The sequence below is a fragment of the Protopterus annectens genome, chromosome 13.part0 (assembly GCF_019279795.1).
Source record: "Protopterus annectens isolate FY-2018-M chromosome 13.part0, PAN1.0, whole genome shotgun sequence".
In the NCBI taxonomy this organism is placed as follows: domain Eukaryota; kingdom Metazoa; phylum Chordata; order Ceratodontiformes; family Protopteridae; genus Protopterus; species Protopterus annectens.
The window spans coordinates 794,344,044-794,371,331 of record NC_056747.1 but is presented as its reverse complement, the minus strand read 5'-3'; the positions used below and the strand labels follow the sequence as shown (position 1 = coordinate 794,371,331).

Sequence of the window (27,288 nt, the reverse complement as noted above, 5' to 3'; positions counted from 1 at the left end):
GGAGAAGAAAGTAGGGCTGGAATTTCAAGCTTTGAAGCAGAGTGGCTCAAAACAGAAAGCATTTTGGCCAGGGCCGGGTTCTCTAGCAATCTCTTAACCACGCGGTCCAGGTCCATATTGGATAACCTCGAAGAATGGGAAGGAGCCGAAGACGGCACCAATTGAAGAATCGGAGACGGAGGAGTCTCCAACACCGGATCCACAACTGGACTCTGAGGTAGAGGATCGAGACACGGCTCCAAGGGCTGTGGAGCCAATGATCGAACCATACTAGAGGAGCTCGGAGCCGAGGACTTGGGCTCCGAGGACCCCTTGGACGACTTCAACCCCTTCAAAGCCTTGGAGGAAAGGTCGGTCTTGTCCAGTGCAGCCTGAAAATCAGGCTTCAGGAGTCCCCTATCCACCAGCTTCCTGCGCCTTTCCAGAAGAACCCTGGCGATAAAGGAGTGGCAGATAGAGCACACTTCCTGTAAAATAAATGGATCCCAAACAGTACACACAGGTGGAGTGGTTGTCCGTCACAGACATTTTTTGACCACACACACACCTTTTGAAGCCAGACTTTTGCTTCTCAGACATTTTTTGAAGAAGAGAGGAAAAGTCAATAACTATATATATATATATATATATATATATATATATATATATATATATATATATATATATATATATATATATATATAATAGTTCAGATCCCTGCACTCAAAAAAAAACTAAGTATTAACAACAGTTATTAAACTATGTTTTATAGTCTAACTATCTACAAAATAGCTAAATTTTAACTAATCTAACTAATTTTAACTAGTTCCAATTACCACTAATAAAGGCACACACAAAGGAGCTGACAGAGCCCTGTCACGCCCAAAGCTAAGAAAGGCCTAGACAAACAGCCAAAGAAAAACACTCTAAAGTATTTTAAACTACACGCTAAGTATAACTAAACTCTATTTCTCTTTAAATATTATAACACTAGCTAACACTTCAAATAGAAAAAAATTTTGAAATATCTCTAAATATTGAAAAAATAACACTGGCCCGAGCTTGGTCCGACGAGTCTTGCAGATCCGTTGCAGCGGCAAACTAGATCTGGGATTTACAGTAGAGCATCATGGGATATATACTGGGTCTCGAGCTTCTCTGAGAGTTTGAGCTTGAAAAGCGGCTGACTCGGAACCGAGGGATCAGCTCCGAACCCACGTGTAAGAACAAAACGGCGAGATAGAACAACTTCACATTATTACTTATAGGTGGGGAATGGAACTTGATTTTTAACAGTGAGGATATATCTGGGGGGACATAGAAGGGAAAAGTACAACAAAACAGCAGACTTCTGAAGAAATTCATGAAAATATTTGGTATGGAACATGTGAATTCAGTATTAGGAACTCAAAGAGAATTAACATATTATTCCCTAAAGTGCAATAACTGGGCTTTGAGAATTAACATATTATTCCCTAAGGTACAATAACTGGGCTTAACTACACAGAAATTATATCTCAAAGGGACATGTGCATTTAACTGAAAGGTCTGAGACACATCCAATAACTATTTCAGCTCACACTTCAACTAACAACCAAGATAAAAATGCATGGTAATGAAGTAAAAATGAGACATTGGCGCTTACCCACCTACCTGCTAAAAAAAGAGAGAAATTTAAGGAATGGGTAGTGGAAATTATCTGAGAATTATTAGGGATTATAGAAATTTCTTTAGAAGTTATAGCTAGTGACTGGGATAAAATGAAAATGGAGTTTAAAAATAGGATTGAAATAAAAGAAAAAGAGATGAGGTTAAGAGGTAAGAATTATTTAAAGGGGCCAACAAAGACTAAAGTATTGAAGAATAAGGGGAATCTCACAGGACAAGAAAAGGTACAACTGCAGACTGCTAAAAAGAAAATAAGGGAGTATATGCATGATTTTAGAAAGACCGCAGTTATGTAACTCCAGAGAACAAAAACTCTTAGCACAATGACTTTGGTTACAGAAAGTAGAAAGGGTTGCTGCCAAACTTAGAGAGCCTATAACAAAAAAAATATTAATAATCAGAAATCATGTAGAGGTACTAGAGATATTTCAGAAATGTTATGAAAATTTATATGAAGAATATGAATGTGGAAATAAAGGCACAAATGAAAATATTTATGGAACAAGTAAGCCAAGGTTAGAAACAGATGAGGCTCTTAAATTAACAGTTAAGAAAACAGAATATAAGCTAAAACAGTGACATATAATTAAGCTGATGGAAAGTCTCTAGGAATAGATGGTATTCCTGTGGAGGCTTGAGAGCTAGGAGGGAATAAGGTGATAATGATCTGGAATATTTTGTTTAACAGTATTTTAAAAGGAGGGAAAAGTACAGTTTTGTACCTACCATAAATGTAGATGTCCGAGAGGTATGCATCTGCAGTCCTAACATATGGGTTGTCCTGCCTCAGGCAGCCCTTCGGTCGGCCGGATTCCAAAGTCTGGGTCTGGCCTCGGCTGATGTCGCACTTCACCCGACGTCATAGCTGCTGTGAATTGGGTAAGGCATCAGCCGACGCCATTTTCCTCAGTGTTTCTTGCCCCAGATGCCAGGTGCCCTCTAGGAAGGCTAAATTTGGATAAATGTAAATGATTCCAAACAGTATAGAGCAAACAAAAATAAACATGTATATACATATATACAAACAAATACACCATAATAGATTCCCCCAGCTAGCTACAAGATGGGCAAATACCCTAGGAGTACCACAGAGGGGAAGGAGGGTGGGTAATCCTGACTGCAGATGCATACCTCTCGGACATCTACATTTATGGTAGGTACAAAACTGTGCTATGTCCTTCAAGGATGCATCTGCAGTCCTAACATATGGGTAGAATACCATAGCCAAACTGGGGGAGGAGGCACTACGATGATTATGGTGCAGTTAAGATCCCTTGCAAAACAGCAGTTGCAAAACCTGCTCGGGATCTGGAGTATAAAGGTAGATTATAATGCTTGGCAAATGTATGCACGGAGCTCCAAGTAGCAGCTTCTAAAATGTCCTTGGTAGCCACTCCTCGTAAGAAAGCTGTAGTAGTGGCTGTAGCCCTTGTGGAGTGAGGTCTGATGTTTTCTGGAGTTGTCTTTCCATGAAAAGAGTAACAAAATCTAATGCAATTTCCTATCCATTTTGAGATTGTCTGTTTTGAAATTGCTTTTCCTTCCATTCCTGTTGCATATGCTACCAGAAAAGCTGGTCAGTTTTTCTATTGTTCTTGGTTCTGTCCTGATAGTAGCGCAATTGCCTGTGCACATCCAAGGTATGCAGTAGTCTTTCCCCCCTGTTCTGTGGGTTGGGGAAGAATGTTGGTAGGTGGATTGCTTGGTTCAATGATACCCTGGAGACCACCTTCGGCATAAAAGTAGGGTTAGTTCTCAAGGACACTCTATCCTGATGGAAGATAAGGAAGGGCTGTACTGCCATTAATGCCTGTAATTCAGAAACCCTTCTTGCTGAAGTGATTGCAAGCAGGAAAGCAGTTTTCCAAGATAAGAACTGTAATTCTGCTGTTGCTGCTGGTTCGAAAGGGGGAAGTGTTAACTTTTCCAGCACAAAGTTAAGGTCCCATGTAGGCAAAGGTGGCTTCCTTGGAGGCTTTATATTTTTAATTCCTCTCAGAAACTGCCTGAGTAGAGGATGAGAGAAGACTGGAGGATCCATGTTGTATTCTTCTGAAATTGCTGATGCATGAATCTTAATGGAGGAGTAAGACAGGCCATTGTGGAAAAGTTCTGCTAAGTATTCCAGGATGTTAGCTATGTTTGCTAATGATACATTTTCTCCTTTTGCTGCACTCCAAATGAGGAATCTTTTCCATTTGGCTGAATAAGTCTTCCTTGTGGAGGGTCTGCGAGCCTCCAGGATAATGTCTTTAACCCTCTGAGATAAATCTGGGTTATTTTGTTTTATGCAATATTCCAAGCAGCTAGCTGCAGTGTCTTCAAGTTTGGATGTAGGATCTTGAAGTTGTTCTGTGTTAGCAGTAAAGGAACTAGAGGTAGAGGCCATGCGTGTGTCCGAGACATACTCCTCAGTAGCGGTACCAATGCTGCCTCGCCAGTCTGGAGCTATCAGGATGATCCTTGGGTGATCTTCTTTGATCTTCAGTAGCACTTTGTGCATCAAAGGAAGAGGTGGGAATGCATATGCTGTCAGGTTTTCCCAACTGAAGGATAGGGAGTCCACCTTCCAAGCAAGTGGGTGGTATGTCCTTGTGCAGAATTTCCTCAATTGGTGGTTGTGTGGGGATGCGAACAGGTCTATTTCTGGTAGTCCCCATTTCTTTGTAATGGATTTGAAGATGTCTGGATGCAGCATCCATTCGTGGGCATCCGTGGTAGTTCTGCTTAAGATGTCTGCTAGTATATTTTCTTTTCCTGGCACAAATATGGCCTGGAGCTGAATGTTGAGGTTCAGGGCCACATTCCACAGGTCCATTGCCATCCGGCATAGAGGATATGAGTGTGTGCCTCCCTGTTTGTTGATATACCACATGACTGTGGTGTTCATAGGTTCATAGGTTTATACTAGGCTATCTGCCCTAAGGCATTTATAAGCCTAGCCCAAATTATTGTGGCTTACACCACCCCTTATATGAAAAAATACTGTGCCCATTAGTTTGTTGTGCCTCTGTCCAGCAGTGACACAAAGATGATTCCCGGGGTAAACCTACGATCTCCCATCCACAGGTCTAGATTTCTCTTGAACAGAGTCAGCGAGGTGCTCTCCCTCACATGGACTGGGATTTTATTCCACAGCATAGGGAGTCTCTGAGTGATAAATCTATCCTTCCAGCACGTCCTATTTATATCCGTGCTAAGGTTTAAGTCGCTTGCTCTAGTGGTTTTGGTGGATTTGGATTTTTTGAGGTGGAGCATGTCCATTAATTCCGGGTTGGATATGGCCTTGTATGTCAGGCACATGTCACCTCTGAGCAGACGGTATGCGACTGAATAGAGCTGGAGTTTCTTCAATCTGGCAGCATATGACAGATTTTGGAGTCCCTTTATCCTTTTGGTGAGGAACTTTGGGGTCTCTCCAATTGCTGCAGATGTCGGGTGAGATACATCCCGAATGGGGCATTGTACTCGATCATTGGTCTGATAAGTGAAGAGTACAGGGAACAATGACCTCACTAGATCTGGATGTGAATCCCTTCATGATCAGGTGGGCAATGTAGAAGGTCTTTCTAACCACTTTAGCAACGTGAGTGTCAAAAGAAAGGCCACTGTCAACCTGGGTCCCCAGGTCCCTGATAACCTCTTCTGTGCTTAGTGGATTGCCACCTATATGGTAGCTTGGGGTTACCTTGTTTTTCCCGAAGGGTATGACTATACATTTTTTGGCGTTTAACTTCAGGCCATGGCTCGGGCACCAGCTATCTGTTTCTGTGAGTCCCTTCTGAAGGATATCCGTGTCCGATGCACTTTCCACTATGGCGCCCAGTTTGCAGTCGTCTGCAAACTTTGTCAGCCAAAGTCCTCCCATGTTGGCCTGTACTTCTGAGAAGTAGATACCAAACAATAGGGGGCCAAGGACCGAGCCCTGTGGGACACCACTTGTGACTGGCTTGGAGTCTGACACAGCGCCAGCAACTCTAACCCTGTGGGTTCTGTCCTTCAGCCAGTTTGCAACCCATCTTGTGACATATGGGTTTACATTTAAGCTGGTAAGTTTTTCTACAATACCCGAGTGGGGTATTGTGTCGAAGCCTTGCAAGGTCAAGGTAGGCTGTATGGACTGCCTTTCCCTCATCAATGGCCTTGGTGACTGTTTCGAAGAAGTCAACCAAGTTCAAAAGGCATGATCTTCCCTTGACAAAGCCAAACTGGGTCGGGTCCAATGTCTGCAAGTCCCCTATATCTTTGTTTATGAGCTCCATTATGATCCTCTCCATAGCTTTGCAGACTAGACTTGTTAAGCTTATGGGGCGGTAATTACCCGGGTCCGTAGAAGCGCCGCCTTTGTGGAGTGGGACCACAGTTGCCGTACGCCACTCCTTGGGCACGTATCCTGTGGTAAGGCTGAGATTAAACAGCTGCCTTATGTGTGGGTTTAATTCCTCATTTAGCTCGTGTAGCACACAGCCGGGGACACCATCTGGTCCCATTGATGCTGTGTTTTTAGCTTTAGAGAGAGCAGCTTTCACCTGCGCATTTGAGATGTCCGGGAGGCTACACTCGGCTGGGATAGTTATCTCTCCTTTAGGGGGGGAGGGGGGTGAAGTTTGCACTGAACCTGTCTGCCAGTATGTTGGCAATGTCTGTGGGTTCAGTGATTTTTGTATCATTTTGGACTAATTCTGAGCATATCTGGGAGTTTCCACCCAGGTTCCTAACATAGCTGAAAAAGGCCTTATGATTGTCCTTTGAATCCATGGCAATTTTTCTCTCAAAATTGGCCTTAGTTGATTTTATGAGTGCTTGTATTTTTTTTACTAATAATGATCAGGGGTGACTTCCCTTTTATGGATTTTGTTCTATCATGTAATAGCTTTCTCCTCTTATTGTAAAGTTTGTTAATGGCTGGGGTCCACCAGACTGGACGTTTGCCCTTTGTGGAAAGAGTCTTGGTTTTATTTGGGATTGCCTGATCCATGCAGTCCTGGAGGTGTTCATAGAAGGCATTTGTAAGGGCTTCCGCAGCTTGGGTTGTGGTTTCCTCTGGCTCAGGGGCCTTGAAGGATACCACACCAGTCTTGAGTAGTGTGAAGTTTGCTTTAGAGAAGTTCTTCACTATGGTCTTTTGTTTGGGGTGGGGCGGATGTGGATTTCCAGTGAGATTAGTTTATGATTAGATCTCACCAATGAGGGATATACTTCCGGTGTGGAGCATTTTGTCCCCATGTTTGTGACAATGAGATCTAGTATATTTTCTCCTCTCGTGGGAACAGTGACTGGCTGTTCCATGGCATTTGAATTTATGAACTCCAGGAACCATTGGGCTAGAAAGTTAGGGCTTGAGTAATGTTCCCAGTCTATATTCGGGTAGTTGAAGTCACCCAATATGATGGTGTTTGGAGATACATTTATACCCTCCAGTGTCTTCAGGAAGGCTGTGTGGGGTTCCTGAGTTTGAGAGGGTGGCCTGTAGCATGCTACAATTTGTAGAGCAGTTTTGCCTATGGTTAGTTGCACCTGGATGGTTTCGAAGCTTAGATGCGTTGCCACCAACCTGGAGGTGTGGGTATCCTTTATGAATATGGATACACCCTCCTTTGTGGTGTGGTCCGGGTTTTGGGGCCGGAACGCATGATATGAGGTAAAACCTAATAGTGCCAGGGTGCTCTCAGGAGCCTTGAACCAGGTTTCAGTTACAGCACAGACATCGATGTTCTCCATACTGAGAAGGGCCTCGAGTGCGTGCATTTTGAGATTTAGACTTGAGTTGTCCGTCCTTATCAGCAAATGACCCTGTTGAAGAAACGGTCTGAATGTCTGAATTGCCTGTTTCACTGCCAGCATCTCTTTTTGATTTATGTGTAGATTTAGCTGGTCTTGTGTCCATAGGCCTTGTATACACTTGTCCACCATGTGTGCCCCCCAGCCTAGGTCTGAGGCGTCCGTGGTGATAGTCTGGCTTGGGTGAGGTTTGTGGAAAGGCAGGCCTTTGTTCAACTGACAGGCCTGAGCCCACCACAGGAATTCTTGTTTCAGGCATGGAATTATTGGAATCTGGGCTTCTAGACTGTGCTTGTGTTGAGACCATATATTCCTTAGGTACCATTGCAACTTCCTCATATGCAGCCTGGCATGTGGAATCAATATTATGCAGGATGCCATGTAACCCAGGGCTTGCAGGACTTTCCTTGCTGTAAGCTGGTTCTGTGTTGTTAATGCCATGAAATAGAGTGGTAGTTGCTTTTGCTTTTCTGCTGTGAGAAATGCCATCTGATTTGAAGTGTCCAGTTCTGCACCCAAGAATGTTATCCTTTGGGATGGTACCAGCCTTGATTTTTTCATGTTGACTGTGTATCCCAGGGCTTGCAGTAGTTGTATAACCTTTTCCAAATCTTTTGTTAATTTGGTCTTGTTGTCCGCTTGTATTAGGCAGTCGTCCAGGTATGGATAAATCTGAATTCCTGAAGCCTGCAATGAGCAATTACTGATGCCAGGCATTTCGTGAATACTCTGGGCGCAGTAGATAAGCCAAAGGGCAATGCTGAGAATTGATAATGCTCTGATCCTGCAAGGAATCTGAGGTATCTTCTGCAATCTGGTCGTATAGGGACGTGCAGGTATGCCTCCTTGAGATCTAGAGTCACCAGCCAAGACTCCTTGCCCAGCATGGGAAGAAGTTGCTGTAGGGTCAGCATTTTGAATTTTGGAACAATGAGATATGTGTTCAGAGCGGACAGGTCGAGAATAGGCCTCCATTGGTTTTCCTTCCTTGGTACCAGGAAAAGTCTGGAGTAAAATCCTTGTCCTTGTTCCATAGGCGGTACCTTTTCTATAGCTCTCATCCTTAGTAAGTGGTTGATTTGTCCTAGAGCGTTTGTTTTTTGGTTTGGTGGTAGGTTTGGCATTCCTCTCTTTTTTGGAAGAGTGTGGAAGTGAAACCTGTAGCCTTTGTCTATTGTCTGTAAAATCCATTTGTCTCCTGTAATGTAATGCCAGTTTACGGAAAATAAGGCTAGCTTTCCGCCTAATGGTGCTTCCAGTTGTTCCCTGGTAGGCGGTATCAGAGTCAAGTCATTGTGTCTGTCCTGTGGAAGTGGTAGTAGCTGGATCTGTGGCAGTACTTCTCTGGTTGTTAGGCTGCCACTGACGTCCTCTGTAGGCACCTCTGGATTGACCTCTGCCTCTTGGGCGCCTATTTCTGCCCCTCTGTGCTCTGGAGGTGTCTGGAAAGGACCAATTCTTCGAAGGCCAATTTCTACTAAACCTCGGAGGCTGGACCTGTAAGAAATCCTTGACTGTTTGGACAGATTTTGCTTTTTCTTCCACCTTCTTTAGCACTTGCTGTGCAGGGGAGCCAAACAAACTTTGTTTCTCCATGGGAGCATCTAGGAGCTTTGACTTTACATGGTCTGGTAAGGATTGCTCTTTTAACCATGCATGCCTTCTGATCACTGTTCCAGTCATAGCTGATCTAAAGGAAGCCTCCAGTGCATCATAGCCGCATTTTAAGGAATGATTACTGACCTGCTGAGTGTTATGTACCAAATCCTGAAGGGACTTACGGTCTATAGGTTCAGGAGAGGACAGTTTTTTATTTAGCTGGTCTAACAAAAATTCCTGATACTGAATCATGTGGAATTGACAGTTTAAGGCCCTAGCCGAAAGAGTAGCAGAAGTATAAACTTTTTTACCCCATCTCTCTAATGCTCTAGATTCTCTTTCAGAGGGAGGGGTTTTGGCAGAGGCAGCTGCTACAGCTTTGGGGCCCTGTGAAAAGGTTTCAGGATCTGCAATAGGAGCCTTATACAAGTGAAAGTGTGTGTCTGGGACCCTGTAATATCTGTCGGGCTTAGCAGGGGCCGGGGGAAGAGAGTCAGGGGCAGTACAGGCATCATTAAATGCATCATCCACAACTGTTAGTACTGGAGGAATGGCTAAAGGCCTATGCTGTGGTAAATGTAAAAAGGTCCTTAGCCTTTTCCTTGAATCTGAAAAATCCTGGCCCTGCCATTGAAATTGCTCTCTCATAGCATTTAAGGTTTCCCCAAAAGAAAATTCCTCAGGAGGAGAGGCAGAAGGAATGGAGTCTTCTGCATCAGAATCCTCATATGGAGAATAAGGGCCTTCTGGAGGATTTGCGTTTTCTGAATCATCCGAGGAATAGTCTGTGGAAACTGGGTCCGGGGGCTCTGCTCCAGGCCTCTTCTCTGGAGGGGGCTGAGAGGCCCGGTCTGGGTGAGGTTGGGATCCCCTGATCAAAGAAATGAGATCCTCAGCCAGGCTGAGCATTTGGGAACTAGAAGTAGGCCTGTGTGAGGGGGTTTTAGCAGGCAAGGCCTTAGAAGATTTAGCTGCTTTAGCCCTAGAAAAAGCCTTGATAGACATAGATGCAGGGGGCCTAGCAGCTCCATGTGCAGGAGTAGTTATGTCTAAAGGAATAGTATCTGATAAATCCTGGGTGCCTGCTACAGCAGGAGAAATTTCAGTAGCAGATTCAGCCATGCTGTGTGAGGCCTCGGTTGTCGGAGGCAAGCTTTCGGCCGAAGGAAGAACCGAGGTCTCGGTTTCAGCCGAAACAGAGACACTCGCGGTTGGCTTAACCGTGGTTTCAGCCGAAACCGCGGACCGCGAGTGTCGGTCCTTTTCCTTACGCTTTTTAGCTAATTGTGAAGTCGGAGTCTCCGACGGCATTTTGTAAGCAAAAGCGGGACCAAAAAACTCCTCTGCAAACTCCGACCGACGTCTAAGTGTCCGTCGGTTGAAGGAAGCACAGGCTAGACAAGCTGATACGTCGTGGTCTGGGCCTAAGCAAGGAAGGCAGTAAGAGTGGAAATCCTTATGAGGTATTTGTTTCCCACAAGTTAAACAATTATTTACTTTTTCTGACATCGGCTGAGGCAAGAAAGAGTCCCCAACGGGGTACTTAGCTTTTTAGAAGTCTTCGGTAGTAGAAATCTCTGGATCTGACCGACCGGCACTTGCGAACAACTTCTGCTTCGGGCACCGCGCGGCAAGAAAGACTGAGGAAAATGGCGTCGGCTGATGCCTTTATACCCAATTCACAGCAGCTATGACGTCGGGTGAAGTGCGACATCAGCCGAGGCCAGACCCAGACTTTGGAATCCGGCCGACCGAAGGGCTGCCTGAGGCAGGACAACCCATATGTTAGGACTGCAGATGCATCCTTGAAGGACATCACCAACATCATGAAAGAAAACTGTGGTGGCTGTAATACCTAAAGACAGTAAAGATCTATCAGACTCAGCTTCATATAGGTCCATTTCAACTTTAAACAAAAGCTAAAAGAATGGCAAATGTACTGCCAAAATGAATAGATATGGTTTTGTGGAGGGGAGGCAAAAAATTGACAACAGTAATAGAACAATGATGATCCCAGAGGGAAAGAGACTGTAAGAAAATATTACTGTTGGTGGATCTTGATGTGAAGAAAGCATTCAACAGAGTGACCTTAGATTTTATGAGTAGAGCAATGAAAGTATCTACATTCTTTGATACAATAATAAGGTTAATTAGGAGGATATATGAGGGAAAAGTGAGTGTGTGTGTGTGTGTGTGTGTGTGTGTGTGTATATATATACATATATATATATATATATATATATATATATATATATATATAAAAGGATGTACGGTGTGGCATATTTTGTAACTCCAAGAAGGCTGTGCTGAGGCGCCAGACTGTTATTCAGTGTGAATAAACTATTTAATACAAGATTAGTGGCACCTTTTTCACTGGCTTTGTAGTCTGGTGTGTTTTAACACTTGTTTGGTGTTTTTTTATATGGTGAGAGATGGCCAGTGGATCGCTGCAACAATTGCCACATATTTTTCGAGATGATGCATCTGTTTCTGCTATATTTCGTCCAGTTGGTGAAACCCAGATGGAGCCAAATACTTCTATATCCAATGCTGCCCCTGTTAAAACTTGGGAGCATCTGTTAGAAGAAGGAAGAGGGAAAAGATCTACTAAATCTTTTAATGCAGTGGGTAAGGCTAATTACAGTACATTTGTCAACAGCTGACTGTACTAATTTAGAGTCACGTGAACGGCTGCTGTTTAGAGAAAATGCCTTACATTATAACATTCTAGGCTTGCAGAGATACTTGGATATAGACATTACCCCTAGGGGGTTACGTTTTGTAAAGAATCCTTCTGCTGCCTTTGATACCTCTGATGTAACTGAACTAGAGTTTGAGAAAATATGGATTGCTGCCTCCCACAGGTGTGTAAGGGAATGGCTGCTTATACTGATAGAACGAGACACCCTAAAACAACTTAAAGTGAAGGCTGAAATTGCAGCTGCTTCTGATGAATTATCTGGGCAGCTGGGTGATTCTAAGTTTGAACAATTGTTATGTTCTTTAAATATCAAGTTAGAGGAAAACTCTAGTGAAATTATACACGCAAAATCAATAAGTTACAAAGAGACATTAGAGACTATGACTATGGCTTGGCTTTTAAAAAGGTAACCAATCAGAGAGGTACCAGAGGCTTTGAAAATGCTTCTGGGAGATCTAAGAAACACCAAAATGTCTCCTTTGCCTCTATAGCTGGAACTAATACTTCTGCAGGCTCTGATAATGAAAATACAGACTATCCACCTTTGTCTGCTCCACAACAACCTAATTACATAAATAATACATTTCGGGGCCAAGGGAAATAACAGAGAAGACAGCAGAATGGCTGCAACCAACAACACAGTTTTAAACGACGTATGAAGGTAACAGATACTTTCAACAGTTCAAACAACAAAATAAAAAGGACTAAATATTGATTTTAAACATGTTTGCACAGTAGTGGGCAGTATAAGAAGATGTGATTTGAATAATTGCATTGTGAATTTATCTGAGGTTGATTTAAGTGAAAATGAAACAGCTGTTTTGAAGAACGGTTTAAAGTTTATACCAACAGCTCTACCCACTCATTTTATTAAAGCAGAAGTGTTTAAGTTAACAAGAAAACTGCATTTGGTTAATTATTTTGAATGTAATGGTGAAAGTATGTCAGTTAATGAAGAAAGTGCATCTGCAAGTGAAGATGAGTTGCTGGGTTTCTTCTCTCGTGATTCTTCATTTGAAACAGCTGAAAATGTTAATGCATATTACACTTTAAATACTGAAATGGTTACTTATACTAGCACCTTTATACCTGCATTTAATAACTAGGTGACTTTGCAATTTTCTAAGATGCTTAATTTTGCATTAGAGAACGTTTTGAAAGATTTTTCTTCTGAGAAGACATTTTGTATAACATGAGTACGAATAAATGGTTGTCTTTATTAAATTTATGTAAAAGATCAGACATAATTATAAAACCCTCAGATGAAGATAGAAAAATTGTTGTTATGCACTAGAAACAATACTTGAAAATGTGTATGGACCATCTATCTGATGGCCAAGTATATAGGGCAGTAAATATTGATGTTTTCTATCAAGCTACAATGAAGTTTAAAGAACTAGTAGCTAAAGGCCTAACACTGAGCTATTTTACAAGAAAAGATGCCCTGAATAAATTTAATGTAGAAAGAATCTCAATGGCTAAGTTTTATTGTCTGCCAAAGACACACAAAAATGTCAGCCCCCCCCCCCCCTCCATTTTTCGCTGGCTTTGTAGTCTGGTGTGTTTTAACACTTGTTTGGTGTTTTTTTATATTCAACAGAGTAACCTTGGATTTTATGAGTAGATCAATGGAAGTATCTGTATTCCTTGATACAATAATAATATTAATTAGGAGGATATATGACGGATTGGAGGAAAAAAATAAAGTGGGAGGGTTCCTCTCTGACAGGTTTTGTCTGAACAGAGGAACCAGGCAGGGGTGTATTCTTTCCCCTTTGTTATTTGCATTATATTTAGAGCCATTGGCAAGAAAAATAAGGGACTCAAAAATTCAAGTACATAATTGGTATTGTAATAAGGAAAGATTGGCTTTATTTGTAGATTATATTATTTTATACCCAATAAAACCAGAAAAGTGAATCTCAGTGTTGTGGAACATTCTGAGACACTTTTAAGTATTTTCAGACATAAAATTAATGAAAACAAAATAAAAGCTATAGCTATAAACTGTGTACCATGCATGAATTGGTTCAGCATGGAGACATGATAAAATTAAGTCCTTAGGAGTATGAATTAAAAGGGATTCTGTTATGGCAGTCAAGGATAACTGGGAAGAGCCTAAACAAAATACAACACAAAAACTGAGAAACTGAAAATGTGTTTATGGATATGGACAGCAAGATACAAGTAGTGAAAATATTTTAGTCCCTTTAGTTTTATGTACAGGCCAGGCATATTTTTCAACCTGAGGAGAAATTGTGGACAGTAATTAATAAACAGTTGAAGGATTTTATCAGGGAAAAAAAGTGTGCAAGGGTCTAGTGGGATACGTTGATCCTTCAATAGAAGGAGGTGGTTTAGGATTACAAAATTTGAAGTGATATTTTAGAGCTATACAGTAAAAACTCATATACATACCTCAGGCAGAAAGCTATTATTCAAAGCAGAAAGGGATGATGATGAAGCAGGAGGGAATTCAAGAAATAAGGAGAAAGTAGGATTTTGGATACAGATCCTTAAAGAGAACAGCAGCAGTCATGAAAAATATTACATTTCTAAAGTAGTAGAAAAAAGCACAAATGTAGGAAGTACTGTAAGAACTAAGCCAACACAAAAATGGAGAAAGGACATTCTGCCGTTAGGGATGACTGCAATTAGGGATACACAGAACAGGCAAAAAGGGAATGGAATTTACTACAGAAAGCTGGCAAAAGAACCAAGGTATTGTGAGCAAATAGCTAAGGAGGGAAAGTTAATAGAATGGGAGGAGGCAAGATGACATTTGGACTGCAGGCTAGAGGCTGTCTTCCCCGATCATGGACTGATATCAGTGTATAGGCAAAGAGAAAGGGATGTGGTTTTAGTTGAATTTAGAACAGAAGCTGCTGTTAAAACAGGGATAATTAGTAGGGCAAATAAAATATTGCCCTACAACTATAGGAATCATGCATTAAATAAAACATGCACATTAACTATAGGAATCAATCAGAGCAGGTTAAAAAAGACTGGGAAGAGATATTGGAGAAGCAAGTCGCACTAAAACAATGGGAGGACATACATATGGCTCCCAATTATGCAACAAAGTCTAGAAGACTTGGCATTTTTGCTTGGAAGTGTTTGCTTAGGTATTTTTCTACCAAAAAAAAAATACAATTTTTTTCCTCGGATAGATGGCAAATGTTGGAGGTGTTATGGGGAAGGAAGACATAACTGGGAACATATAGTCTGGGAGTGTACTGAGTTGGCAGATTAAAAAAAATCCTAAAAAATACTCTGTCAGAAATATTGGGTGGGTAAATGGATACATAACTAAGGAAATTATTTTCTTTCAGTTGGGATACAGGATCTGAATCGTCTACTCATAGTAAGGCCTTATTAAGTTTAATTCTAGTGACTGCCAAACAGCAATTACTAGAAAATCAAAATCAAAATCAAACTCTAAACCAACTATAACTGAAGCAGTGAAAACTGTAACACAGATATAAACAACTGGAAGTGGGATCTTTAGAAAAGGGTGGGAGCAAATTACATAGGAAAATTGAAACTGGGCACAATACATGCAGAATAATGTTTTGGAGGAAGAGTGAAGTTTAATGGAAGGCAGGAATTGAGCAAGTCATTTAATGTTGTATTGATGATAATTTTATAAAAGAATTTATGTGATGTATGTTTGTAACTGTGAACATGTTAACAATGTTTGTTTTCTTTTATATAAACATATGTTTGCCTATGTCTTGAGTAATAATTCAATAAACATAGATCTCTAATCTAGTGAATTTAAGCATTGCCAAGACTGGATTCATCTTATCAACATTAATCGTCCATGATATGTCTGAATGGTCTAAATCAGGCAGCATGTCAGATGGTAAAGCAAGGACAGATCATAGATGATGCTGACTACTAGTCACTAGGGGCAATATTTTTTGGGTACTCAGCACTTTGCAGTGTGTGTGCAGTGGAAAGGGCTGTAAAAATAGAAAAAACTTAATCCACTCCTAATGTTTCTTCTCAGTTGACCCTCATACCGAGGATGGGGAAAAAAGGAAACAATTGGATGGGAGGGGAGTAATTACACACAGTGGAGACAAAGAGTGGGACAAATCTGAAGAAATCTGCAGTCTACACTACTCCACAACAAAAGGTAAACAAAAAAACTTAACTATATTCCCACTCTCACTTTATTCTGTTACTAATGTCTGTACATATCTGGCTATTAAACTGTAATAACTTATACCTATAAGAGATCATAGGAATGTAATAATTGCAAAAAATCCTGTAGACCATAATGGAAGACAATAACAAATAAATACTTATCATAACAGGTTATCTCATCTGAGAGGAAGCTGTTTGCATGGAAAAACTGGGATTTTCTCCTCTGCTATCCCCACTTCAGCAAAAACCTTCTTCTTCATTCCCTATGATGAAGGGCATGTCTGCCTCATGCCAGCATATCCCATGCATCACATTTCAAGTTAGCAGACCAACTCAGACCCATGCATCCCTTCATTTAATCCCCTTTCAGTAAGCATGCACAACCTGTAAAGCAGGAAATAAAACATGCATAACATGTGAGAATATGCATCCCATTTGCAAGGCTGAGCATAGCAAGATCAGCTGTTCAGTCAACTTTGAGTTTATTTGGTCAAACAAATGGAAATTCACAATGTATGTTAACTGCAAGTTAAAAAAAAAAGCTGTGAGACAGGGCTTTGCACTTTCCCTCAGAGTGCTTAGCTTCAGAGTAATTACATGCAAGTAAAGGGAATATGAACAACACATCGGGGCTTGCCCTTGTAGCACTGATTGTATGTTTGTGGGTTAATCTTTTTATTTTATCAGGTTTATAGTCATGGATCTAATGCCACGGACAATATCACTGGTTGACATTTCAGCAGAAGACTATATGTACCAGATCCCTTGTACACAATATATTTTACACCTGCTAACTTAAGAGAAAAATCTGTTCACAGACTCGGTATGTAAAGATTGTCAAAAATGAAAGTGGCAGGAGGGTAATTAAGTACCCACTGTAAAAGGCTTCCACAAGATTAATTGATACTGTGCATATACACCCGTTATATTCGGCATCAGAAGCCTTCTACAACTGGCAGCTGTGGGGAAGAATCCCAAGCAGTGAAAATTAAACTTAATGGAGGGCCAGAGCTAAAAGAAGGCCTAAAAGCAAGGGCTGAGAAAAGCAGTCCTAAAGCACCATAGTGACAAAGAAGGCCCAAATCCTTGAACTGTGGCCTAAACAATAACACTTGGTGATGAAAGTGCAAAACAACAACCAAATGGCAACTAATACAAGTGTTAATAAGGGCAGCATTTTTTAAACAAGCACTAGAAGTTTCATCTTCCAGTTCAATAAACAGGATTAAGGCTACCAGCTGTTAAACAAGCATCACTTGACAGTATTTGGTTTGATTCCATCAGTCTTTATTAGCTCAGTGGATGACTGAGCAAGTCACTTAACAAAACAGTGCTCCTAGGTCACTCCTAAAAACAGGCATTTGCACCTACCTCATTTACTCAGTTATCAAATAATAAAACAAGAAATAAAACAGTTATGGTTCAATACAGTAGCCTTTCAGTTATGAATGGTGGAGAGGTCTTCACAGCCACATTCTTCAAAGGAAGATTAGCCACCTGTTGGTAAAGCATAGCCTGGTTAGCAATCCATTTAGAATGGATTTGTTTACCTACTACAAGTCCAACTCTATCTGGAGCAAAACAGATGAATATCTGCTCTGTCTTCCTATAATCATTTAAGTAAATCCTGAGTCTTCAGATGGGCCATTAAAAGTCTGACTGTGTCTGCCTGTTTGTTTCACTCACTTACACTGACTCCCCTGGATTCTGCTTCTGGAAAGAAAATGAGAGGTGAATGGCATAAGGACAATTCAGAAACCTTTTTGGGGAGGAAACATGAGGTAGCCCTAGGGAATACCCAATGTTTGTGGATGAACAAATAAATTCCCTTACAAATAAAGACCTAAAGCTCAGAGACACTATGAGCAGAGATGATGACTACCAAAAACAGTGCCTTCTAAGAGACTAGCTTCAAACAACCTAGTTTGATGTCTATTAACAAAGGAAAGACAAATCTGCCAATCTTGAAGTTCATGCTACAAAGAAGAGAAACAGAAGGGTTCTTTATAGATGAGTGAAGCTGCAGAACATCCATGAAGGACGGCTTAATCAGCAAGTGCTGAATAATAACTATGTCCTCCATAAGGTCATTATGTGCAGAGATGACTCGGCACTGTGCGCAGAAAATAACAGCGACTAAATTCTTACCTGGATCAGGGACACCTTCAGACTTACCAAACAACACCCTCTACCACTTAGCAAAATAAATCTGATGACTGTAATAATTTCTATTAGCCTATATCATCTCTGAAATTAGGCTGAGCAGGGAATCTAAGTGAGAAATGATACAGAGCCAGCTGTTTTCTCAACCAAGAAAGGTTTCTCTAGTTTGCAATGGGATAGTTTCTGCACTACCAAGGAACCTAACAACTTGAAAATATACCCTCCTCAGCCACTGGGAGGCAATAAATATGACGTTTTGGTCTCTCTTCTCTGAATCTTCCAATAAGGAGTAGAATCAAACAGAACAGCAGAAATGTGCACAATAATATTCCTTATGGAAGGAAGAATGTGTCTATCACTAAATTCTCATTGCCCCGCTGAACTAGGTAGAAAATGGGAAAGACCATTTTCCCTATGTGATGAACTGGCTAATCTCTATGGTGTCCAAATGCTGAAAAATTATGTCCAAACAGGATTCCTGAATTTTCATCTCCATAAGAGGGCTGAAACCGCAGGTCTGGAAATCCAACAGCACACTCATTTCCCCTTGGATGTGAATGCCTATAAAGACAATGCCTTCATCTACAAACACGTACAAAAAGTGCACTCAACTGAACAAGAGGGGCTGTAATCTCAGCTCTCCTTCCAGAGCTTTCAATGCAAAAAGCACTGCCCAAAGCTCTAGATGTTTGATGTGGAGAACCAACCGTTAGGGCCTTCCTTCATCTGGACCTGGAGGAGCCAAGGTGGCCACCCAACCTAGCTTGTGAAGCACTGGTCATCAAGAATGTCAAAGGGCTGTGCTGTAGGAAGGGAAGACCTACAAAGAAAATGGTGGAACATTCCCTCTCTTAAGTCCTAGTGACAGGGATCTGCCAGCAAAACAAAACTATCTCAGTGCATGGTGAACCTCCACTCCCTAGCACATCACCTTTCACTTCAATGCCTGCATTCTCAGGGATTAGGAAAGGCAACATGAAGATCATGACAAAAAGCAAGTCCAAGAGAAACAGGAGAACTCAAATATCATGGCGGAATACCAGAGCCATGACCACCTGAACCCTCTTTGTGACGGAAAATAATGACTGACACCAATACGCTTCCAGTCCTGTCTCAATAAAAAGACAGATACTATTACTTCCAGTTTACAAAGATGCCTAGTACCTATAAACATGGAAGTATCCAAGCCAAAGACACTACCTGAGAATCCATTGGCATGACCAGCTTAAGCCATTCGTCCAGGTAAGAAAATATATGGAGGCCTTTCTCCTGCAAGGGCTCCCCACAGTGGTTAACATCCTATTAAATATTCAGGCTGCAGAGAAGAGACTAAACAGCAGAACTTCTGTACAGATAGTGTTACCAATCCAGAGGGAACCAAAAAAAAAAAAAAAACCTCCGGGGTGCCTGGCTCTGTGGTGAAGAGGGTTAAGACCCTGACTACAATCCATATAATCAGTGTTAATTCCATGGCACAAGACACTGGAAGAGACAAACAGGGAGGGTGGGACTGAGTGACTGATGTCAACTTGCTCATCATTTGGGGAAGGAGGCAGTCTGGTGAACTTCAGTGCAATTTATCACTTACAGGAGTGTGAGGTGTACAGCATGCAGAAACATGGCCTGAAGCCAAGTGAATTGGCAAGTGTGGATACAAAGAAACATATTACTATGGAGCAGCTATAGCTGGCATTACAGCTGGAAGAGGGGTCAGGTAGCAATTAGGCTGGTGGGGTTTATGTGCCCCACATGAATGATGGTCTGGTCTTGGTGCTCCTCTCTCATCCCTAAGTGAAACAAATGAGCTTTTAGTCTCTTGCCCTGATCAGGGAATTAATGAACCTCCAGTGAAAACTCCAGAAAATGATGTGCCAGAAGGCATCCACACCAAGTCCACAAATACTACTCAGGCTCTCCTTGCAAAGTTACCACCAAAATTTGATATACAGATATGTAGGTATGCTCGCTGAAATCAATAATGTCCAAAATTAGATCAAAGTTTTCTATACCTTCTGGAACCAAGAACAGGCAGGAGTAAATTCCTAGGCATCTCACATTTGAAGAGATGCTCTCTATAAGCCTCTTTAAAAAACAGTCTTGGCCTTAGTGCTTGGCTTTAGTAATACAAAACTAAAAACAGCTGCATTTCTAATTGCTGGTTGCAATTTACTTACGGCTGAGAGTCTGCATACTGAAAGGCACAATAATGTGGCAAGACTATTGCACTAGGGATTGTGCAAACATTACAACGTGCAAGTAGTGAAGGAGCATTGGAAACAGGAACCACAAAGCATTATTGACAGTGAAGAAGTTTTAATCACATGGGATCATCAAATACTATCAATAAAGAAAGCGAAAGCAAGAAAAAAAGCAAAAAAAAAACAAAGAACAGATACAGTACTCAAAGGAAAAAAAAAGGACAAAAGTATTATTAATCAGTGAAGCAGCTACACACTGTGACTATAGAGTCTGATGTACTAACAGACATGGTCATAAAATACCAGGAAATGCAAGCAAAAACTACAGCAATGAAAAATAAAAATACCCAGGCAACTAAATGTGTCGTATGCTCCAAGGTTCTACCTGCTACACTAACAGGGGGCTGGACGACACTGCTGACCTTATGATAGTGCCTGACAATGTGATCTTTGCACAAGAACTGGAATGAATGCCTGTGGGGCTCCTATTTTGTGAATGTAAGATGTTTGTGTTTGTAATATAGAACAACTACATTCACTGCTTCTCCTTTGTAAAACATATAGAGTTTAATTAATGTAACTATTAGACTCCTATGGAAATGTGGCAGACTTGAATACTTTGTTGGCGTCGTTGTTACTCGCTACTAATGTTTGCTGAACAATACTGGTTGATGCCTTTGACTACTAATAGGACACTCTGGTACTTATAAAACGTATTTCTGTGTTGTTATCTGTTGTTTAGGGGTGCTTGGCTTTTGTCATACTCACTTGCTGAATATTATTTTAAAAGGCAACAACTTTGGGAAATGCATGAGTCTTATTAGCCTTGTAAAGTCACTTACTACTAAATTAAACCACTGTCTCTCTCCCCTATTTAGATCCTAGATAGCCCCCCAAGCTAACTGCTCACCGCGTGGCACCTAGACTACCTACGCTGATCTTATGGACTCCCTCCAAGTGCGAATGCACCTACCAACTACTATAAATTAACTGATAATAGATGTAAAACACCCAAAGAGATTTAGGGTAAATAACAATTCTTGAGCCACACTTCCTAGTCAGGACGTGCTCCGTTGGCGGGAATCAGACAGTACCTCACATAAAATCAGCCTCTGTAAATTTATTCCCAAACAGTAAATCCAGGGAAAAAGGCAAGCATTTACTTTTAAAAATTGACTACTGCACCTAAAACCAGATACCTTTAGGACCCTGCTGAGTTCTTGTGGTGTAATCCCCGCTCCGCTTCGCCCTCGCTTCGCTCGGGCTCGCTCCGCTCCCCACCCTGCCCCCTTATCCCACCCGCCCCCACTACCTCTACTTTTATTAGGTCATCTAGCCCATCCCATATTCCATTCCACCAACCACAACTGTCTCCCACTTTGTCACTTTCCCCTCCCACATTTCTGACTCTCTATACTATTAAACATATTTCTTCTTGTCCTATCACTATATCATGGCCAAAAATACATACTCTAGCATCCCCTTTATAGTACCACTCCTTCTTATTCCTTATCTTTTAACTAAATCTGAAACTCACACACTCTCAGATATTCCCCTCCCCAAAAGACAAACCTCCTCTCATTCAAACTATCCCTCCAATCTTATCTCTCCCTCACTTTACTCTACCAATACCCTAGGCTCAAAGATAGTCCATCCCACCCTCTACCACCCCAAGAAAACCACAACTAAAACCAATCTAAAATTACTATTTAAGCTCCAAAGACTACTTGACCACCTGAAAGTTTGTATCACTAAAGATGGCGATATCCACCCTAACCCAGGCCCTAGCACCACCCGAAGCTCTATACCCTCTAACTCGCGGAAGTTCTGCTGGCTCTCTCCTTATATTTCACCTCAATATAAGAAGCATTAATAACAAAGTTCACAACTTACATGCGTTGCTAGCTACCCACTCCCCTGACATTATGTGCCTATCGGAAACATGGCTTAAACCAAGCACCAAGGATGAAGAAATTATCCCACCGGGTATAATATTCTTAGGGCTGACCGGTTAACTAAAAAGGGTGGGGGAACAGCTGTTATATTTAAAAATTCACTGAACGTCATAAGGAATCCACTCCAACCCCTAAGGTCTCCAACCTAGAACTGATTGCCCTAAAACTATGCTTAAACAGTCAAAAAAGCATTAACCTTGTAGTAATCTATATACCACCAGGAAAGAACTTAGAAAACCTAGAGCAAACCCTCAGCTGGTTAGCCACTAATTTCCCTCAAGAAACCATAATACTAGGAGATTTCAACATTGACTGGTCCCTCTACTCCAAACACATAAATCCCCACCCTATCAACCTACATGGGTTCTCCCAAAATATTCTATCTCCCACTAGAATAGGAAACACTCAACAAAAAGAGAGTATTATTGACTGGATTCTTACCAACAAGGGTAAAAACAACTATACCACTGGGACCCTTCCCAACGACCTTAGTGACCACCTTATTACTTATATCAGAAAACTCAAATGCCCACCTACTAACCTCCCCCCAACCAGACTAATTAGAAACAACAAGAAATTTGTCCCTAACCAATTTCTTGCAGAACTCAAATCTTGTAATTGGTCCATCCTAAAAACTTTATCGCTAGAAGAGAGCGTCTCTTATTTTAACGACACTTTCCTTAAGATACTTGACTCCCACGCCCCAAAGCGACTTATCAGAACCAAGGTACGAATTGCACCTTGGTTAACAGGAGACACCAAAACTAAAATTAAACTTCGGGACCAAGCCTGGAACAAATGGAGAGCTACCAAATCTCCCCTAGATCGCATTAAGTTTCAACAGCTTAGAAACTCAACTAAAACTGCCATTACTACAGATAAAAAACAATATTTCTGTCACCTCCAGGATAAACATCAGCATAACCCAAAGAAATTTTGGGCTGGATTCAATAATCTCCTCCCATCCTGGCAAATCCACCACTCCCACCCCTGAGAAACTCATTGGGAAACATCCAGAAGTAATAGCCAACACCTTTAACTCTTTTTTTACCGAGACTATTCAATCACTAGCCAGTCAACTTTCCTGTACCCCCCCACCAGCAACCCTAACTAATGACCAAGACCACCCCTCCTTTAACTTACAGCCAATATCCACCTCCTATACGTACCCTTCTGAAAAAGCTCAAACCAACCACCCTGGCGGCGGACCAACTCCCAGCAGACTACTTACAAATCGCATCTGATGCCATAGCATACCCCATATCAATCTTGATTAACAGAACCATAGCTGAAGCTACCATTCCCTCTATTTGGAAAATTTCCTATATCATCCCTCTTCACAAAGGCGGGACCTCTACAGACACATCTAACTACAGACCCATTGCTATACTGTCTCCACTAGCCAAAATTATGGAACGGTGTGTTCATAAACAGCTCATAAACTACCTCACCCTAAATAGTCTATTGTCCCACACCCAGCATGGTTTTCGCCCCCATCATAGCACAACCACTGCCCTTCTCTCTTTCGTGGACTCACTCAACAGCAACCGTAACAAATTAATATCCTCCGCTCTCTTTCTTGACTTGTCAAAAGCCTTCGATATGGTCAATCACCAACTCCTGCTCCACACCTTGAAAACACTACGTCTTAGTAACCTCGCTATCAGCTGGTTCAATGCTTACCTCACTGGTAGAAAACAAGCCGTCCAATGGCAAAACAAGCTATCCGATTTACTCCCAAATAACATCGGTGTTCCCCAAGGCTCTATACTTGGTCCCCTTCTCTTCTCTGTCTTTATAAATGATCTTCACTCAGTCATCCCTAGAACCTCTTGTATTCAATATGCAGGCGACTCCACCCTGATCTGCTCAGACATCTCCCTCACCAAACTCCAAGTTTCAACCCAGCAGTGCTTTACTATAGTTGAAAAATGGTTCTCAGATTTAAAACTTTTACTAAATCCTACTAAAACCAAGTTACTGCTATTTTTCCCTCTGCATCTATCGGCCAAGGTAAAGAACCTCCAAACGCCAACAACCCTACTTTCCACGTGATCTCTACCAATGGAACCATCATAGAGCCTGTCTCCCACACCAAACTACTTGGTGTGACCATCGACCACAAGCTCAAATTTGACATACACATCAGCTTAACCATTAACTCTGTCAATAAGAAACTAGGCTCCATGTACAGAATAAATAACTTCCTAACCCCACACACCAAACTAACTATAGCTCGCACCCATCTCCTTTCAACTCTCCTTTATGCCTCCCCAATATTTTCATTCCTCAACAAGACTGAGCTAAATAAACTTTCTACAGCTTATAACCATATAGCCAGATTCATAACAGGGACGCCTTATCGAACCCACCACTGCCTAAATCTAAAGGCACTTGAATGGTTAGAACTGCCCAATATTCTCAAAATCAACCAACTCACTGAGGCATTTAAGATAATTAACCAACCAGACAACACCCCCTCACTTAATAAAATACTTACCCCTACTCCAACCTAACCTGCCTCAGATCTTCTAAAACTGTCCGGGTACAAACCGTCAAATCTAATAACTCTGGAGGTGATGCTCTCTACACCAACTCCATTGGTAGGCTTTGGAACTCCCTCCCAACCAGCCTAAGAATTATTACCTCACTCAACCAATTCAAAAAACACCTCAAAGAATTCCTCAAGTCACACTGGCTGTGCCCCTGTACCAAACCTGACTAACAAAAAGTTCAGGCCTGTACCACCCCAGAATTCCACCACTTCCCTCTAGGACGACAATTGCAATTGAAGCATGTGAGATTATTTACTTAAGTTCTGTGCCTGTTTTATATAGTGTGTAAAGCCAATTGTTGTATTTTTATTCTCTATTTCAACTACATGTATAGCCAATTGTTTTATTTTTATCTCTATTTCAAATATATGTAAAGCCTATAGTAATTTTTACTGTCTTAGCATCTATTATGTTATCTGTACCTTCTTCTTGGAGCTTTTCTCCCCGGGCCTCTACTGAAAATGGACATGTATCCAGCTAGACTAGCCCGGTAAACAAATGTAAAATAAATAAATAAATTTGGAAGGTTTTAGCTTCTTAGGCATCTGATATAAGAACTTTTTTCATAGCAAAGATTACTAGGCCTAAACTGTGCTAGTGGCAAAAAAGAAACAAGGATGGAAGGGTTAGGTGTGATCTCATAGTCAGGTGTGTGATATCATGGCATGTGGCATTAGGAGGCACACATGCATTCCTGAGGGTAGGAATAAGCAAGAACATGTTTGCCAAACTAGGATAGTAGAAAAAATGTCAACAGTTACCCAATACAGAAGGCTTCCAAAGCAAAATGTGTACATACAAAGTCAAGGATTTATCCACTGTACAATTTATCACAGAACATGATGATGTACAATCCTTTAGTACATGGAAGAATATGGTAACGGCAGTTTTGCTCTCTGACAGTCACACCACCAGAATCCAACACTGTCTGTTTTACTTAAGTTTATAGAAGCTAGATGAATTCAATGCAAATACAGTATTCTTACCACATTAATATCATTTGTCTCTATGTGCTTTAGGATAAGTGATGAAAGCACATCTTTGTTCCACTCCACTGCTGGGTCATCTGGGAGATCTCTGTTAAATAAAAGTCAGAGGCAGATTTCATTACTGTGTTTAAATGCACTCACTTAAGAACAAACTTAACTCACTAATGACAACTAAAAATGCTACTGATTAACATCCACGCTGAGTTTGCTTGAAAAATGTTTTATCAAAATGGTACATACTCCATAGTAAAGCTCAACAGATCTTCAAAACTGGAAAATCGAGCAAGAAGTTTGCAATGAGTGCCTGCCAACAGTAATGATACTTTATATACAAGTTAAAAGGCCCCAAACTGAAGATAACCTCTTCTGAAATAAATTCATTTTAATAAAAACACAATACATCATTCATATCTGCAATTCAATTACCATAATTTTGCATTAATATTTCTTACTATAATGTTCAATTAATATGGAGTTATGTCAAAATCATACAAATCTAACAGATCTAATGCAATGAGGTTGTGAAAGTATTCAGCCCTGCACAAAATAAACTGGTCAAACAAAACACTGTTTAGCACATTAAAATATTCAATTGCCATCAAAAGATGCATTGTTGCCTAGAATTTGCCCAGGTTCTGCAGCTGCCACTCTCCTCCTTTCCTAATCTTTCTCTCCATCATCCCATGCATCTTTGAATTCCTCTGATAACTTTTATTTTATCACTACTTCAAGCAGTGTGTTTCCAGGGTTTCACCTCTCCGTCTGTGAAGCAGCATTTCCAAGTGTAAATGCAACTACTCACTTCCACTTGCAGAGCATTTTCCTTCTTTGTTATTCACCTCTCCTTGCCCCATGACAGTGTTGAGAGTCCACAGCACATCCCACTATCACCACTCACGTCTAGTGTGTATACACTTATAATTCTCTTCTTATATGCAAGTCCTTGCACTTCCTTTCTTTAGCTACCATGTGGCACACTTATCAGCCTAACTTCTTCTATTCTCTGAACCCAGCAAAGTAATTTCTTCTTGTTCCTGCAGTGCTTTAAGTGCTACAATGGTATCATACATCTGTCTTTCAAGGTATATTTCTGAGTCATTTTTATTATATTTTCAAGGAGAGAAATTACATATCAATTATACATAATTTACTGATTTTCCATCTAATTTCTTTCCCATTTCATTTGGAGTGACAGCTAGCTAGATGTATCTTTTTGGAATAAACCTTAACTAACAACCTCCTTCCGTACGTACTGCCATTCAACTCTCCTTGTATGTCCCATTACTGTAAGTCAGTTTACTCCATTACTTTTAAACAGTTTATAAAACCTCTTCTTTCTTTACTGTTATCCTTTAGCTCTTTTTATAATATCGTGTTTCTAGCCCCTCACCCTAAATCTCTTCATCAGCAGACAAGCAACCATGCCCATACACTACTCTATCATAGTAGAATACTAGGCCTTCGATCCATGGAGTCTTTATAAGCCTAGCATTCTTTCCATTAAAATTTGACAGCCATTAATTCCCAAGGGTTTTGTGGGGGTATAAC

At 41.1% G+C, this 27,288-nt stretch overlaps 1 protein-coding gene across 1 annotated transcript in view; it reads right to left on the bottom strand.

Annotated features, from left to right (window-relative positions):
* The window catches only part of PIGL (phosphatidylinositol glycan anchor biosynthesis class L), an 879,462-nt gene that overhangs the window by 474,920 nt on the left and 377,254 nt on the right, over nt 1-27,288 (bottom strand). Inside the window, exon 3 of the mRNA XM_044054521.1 lies at nt 25,738-25,828. Within this exon, the coding sequence (XP_043910456.1) occupies nt 25,738-25,828 (91 nt within the window). The remainder of the gene's footprint in view (nt 1-25,737; nt 25,829-27,288) is intronic.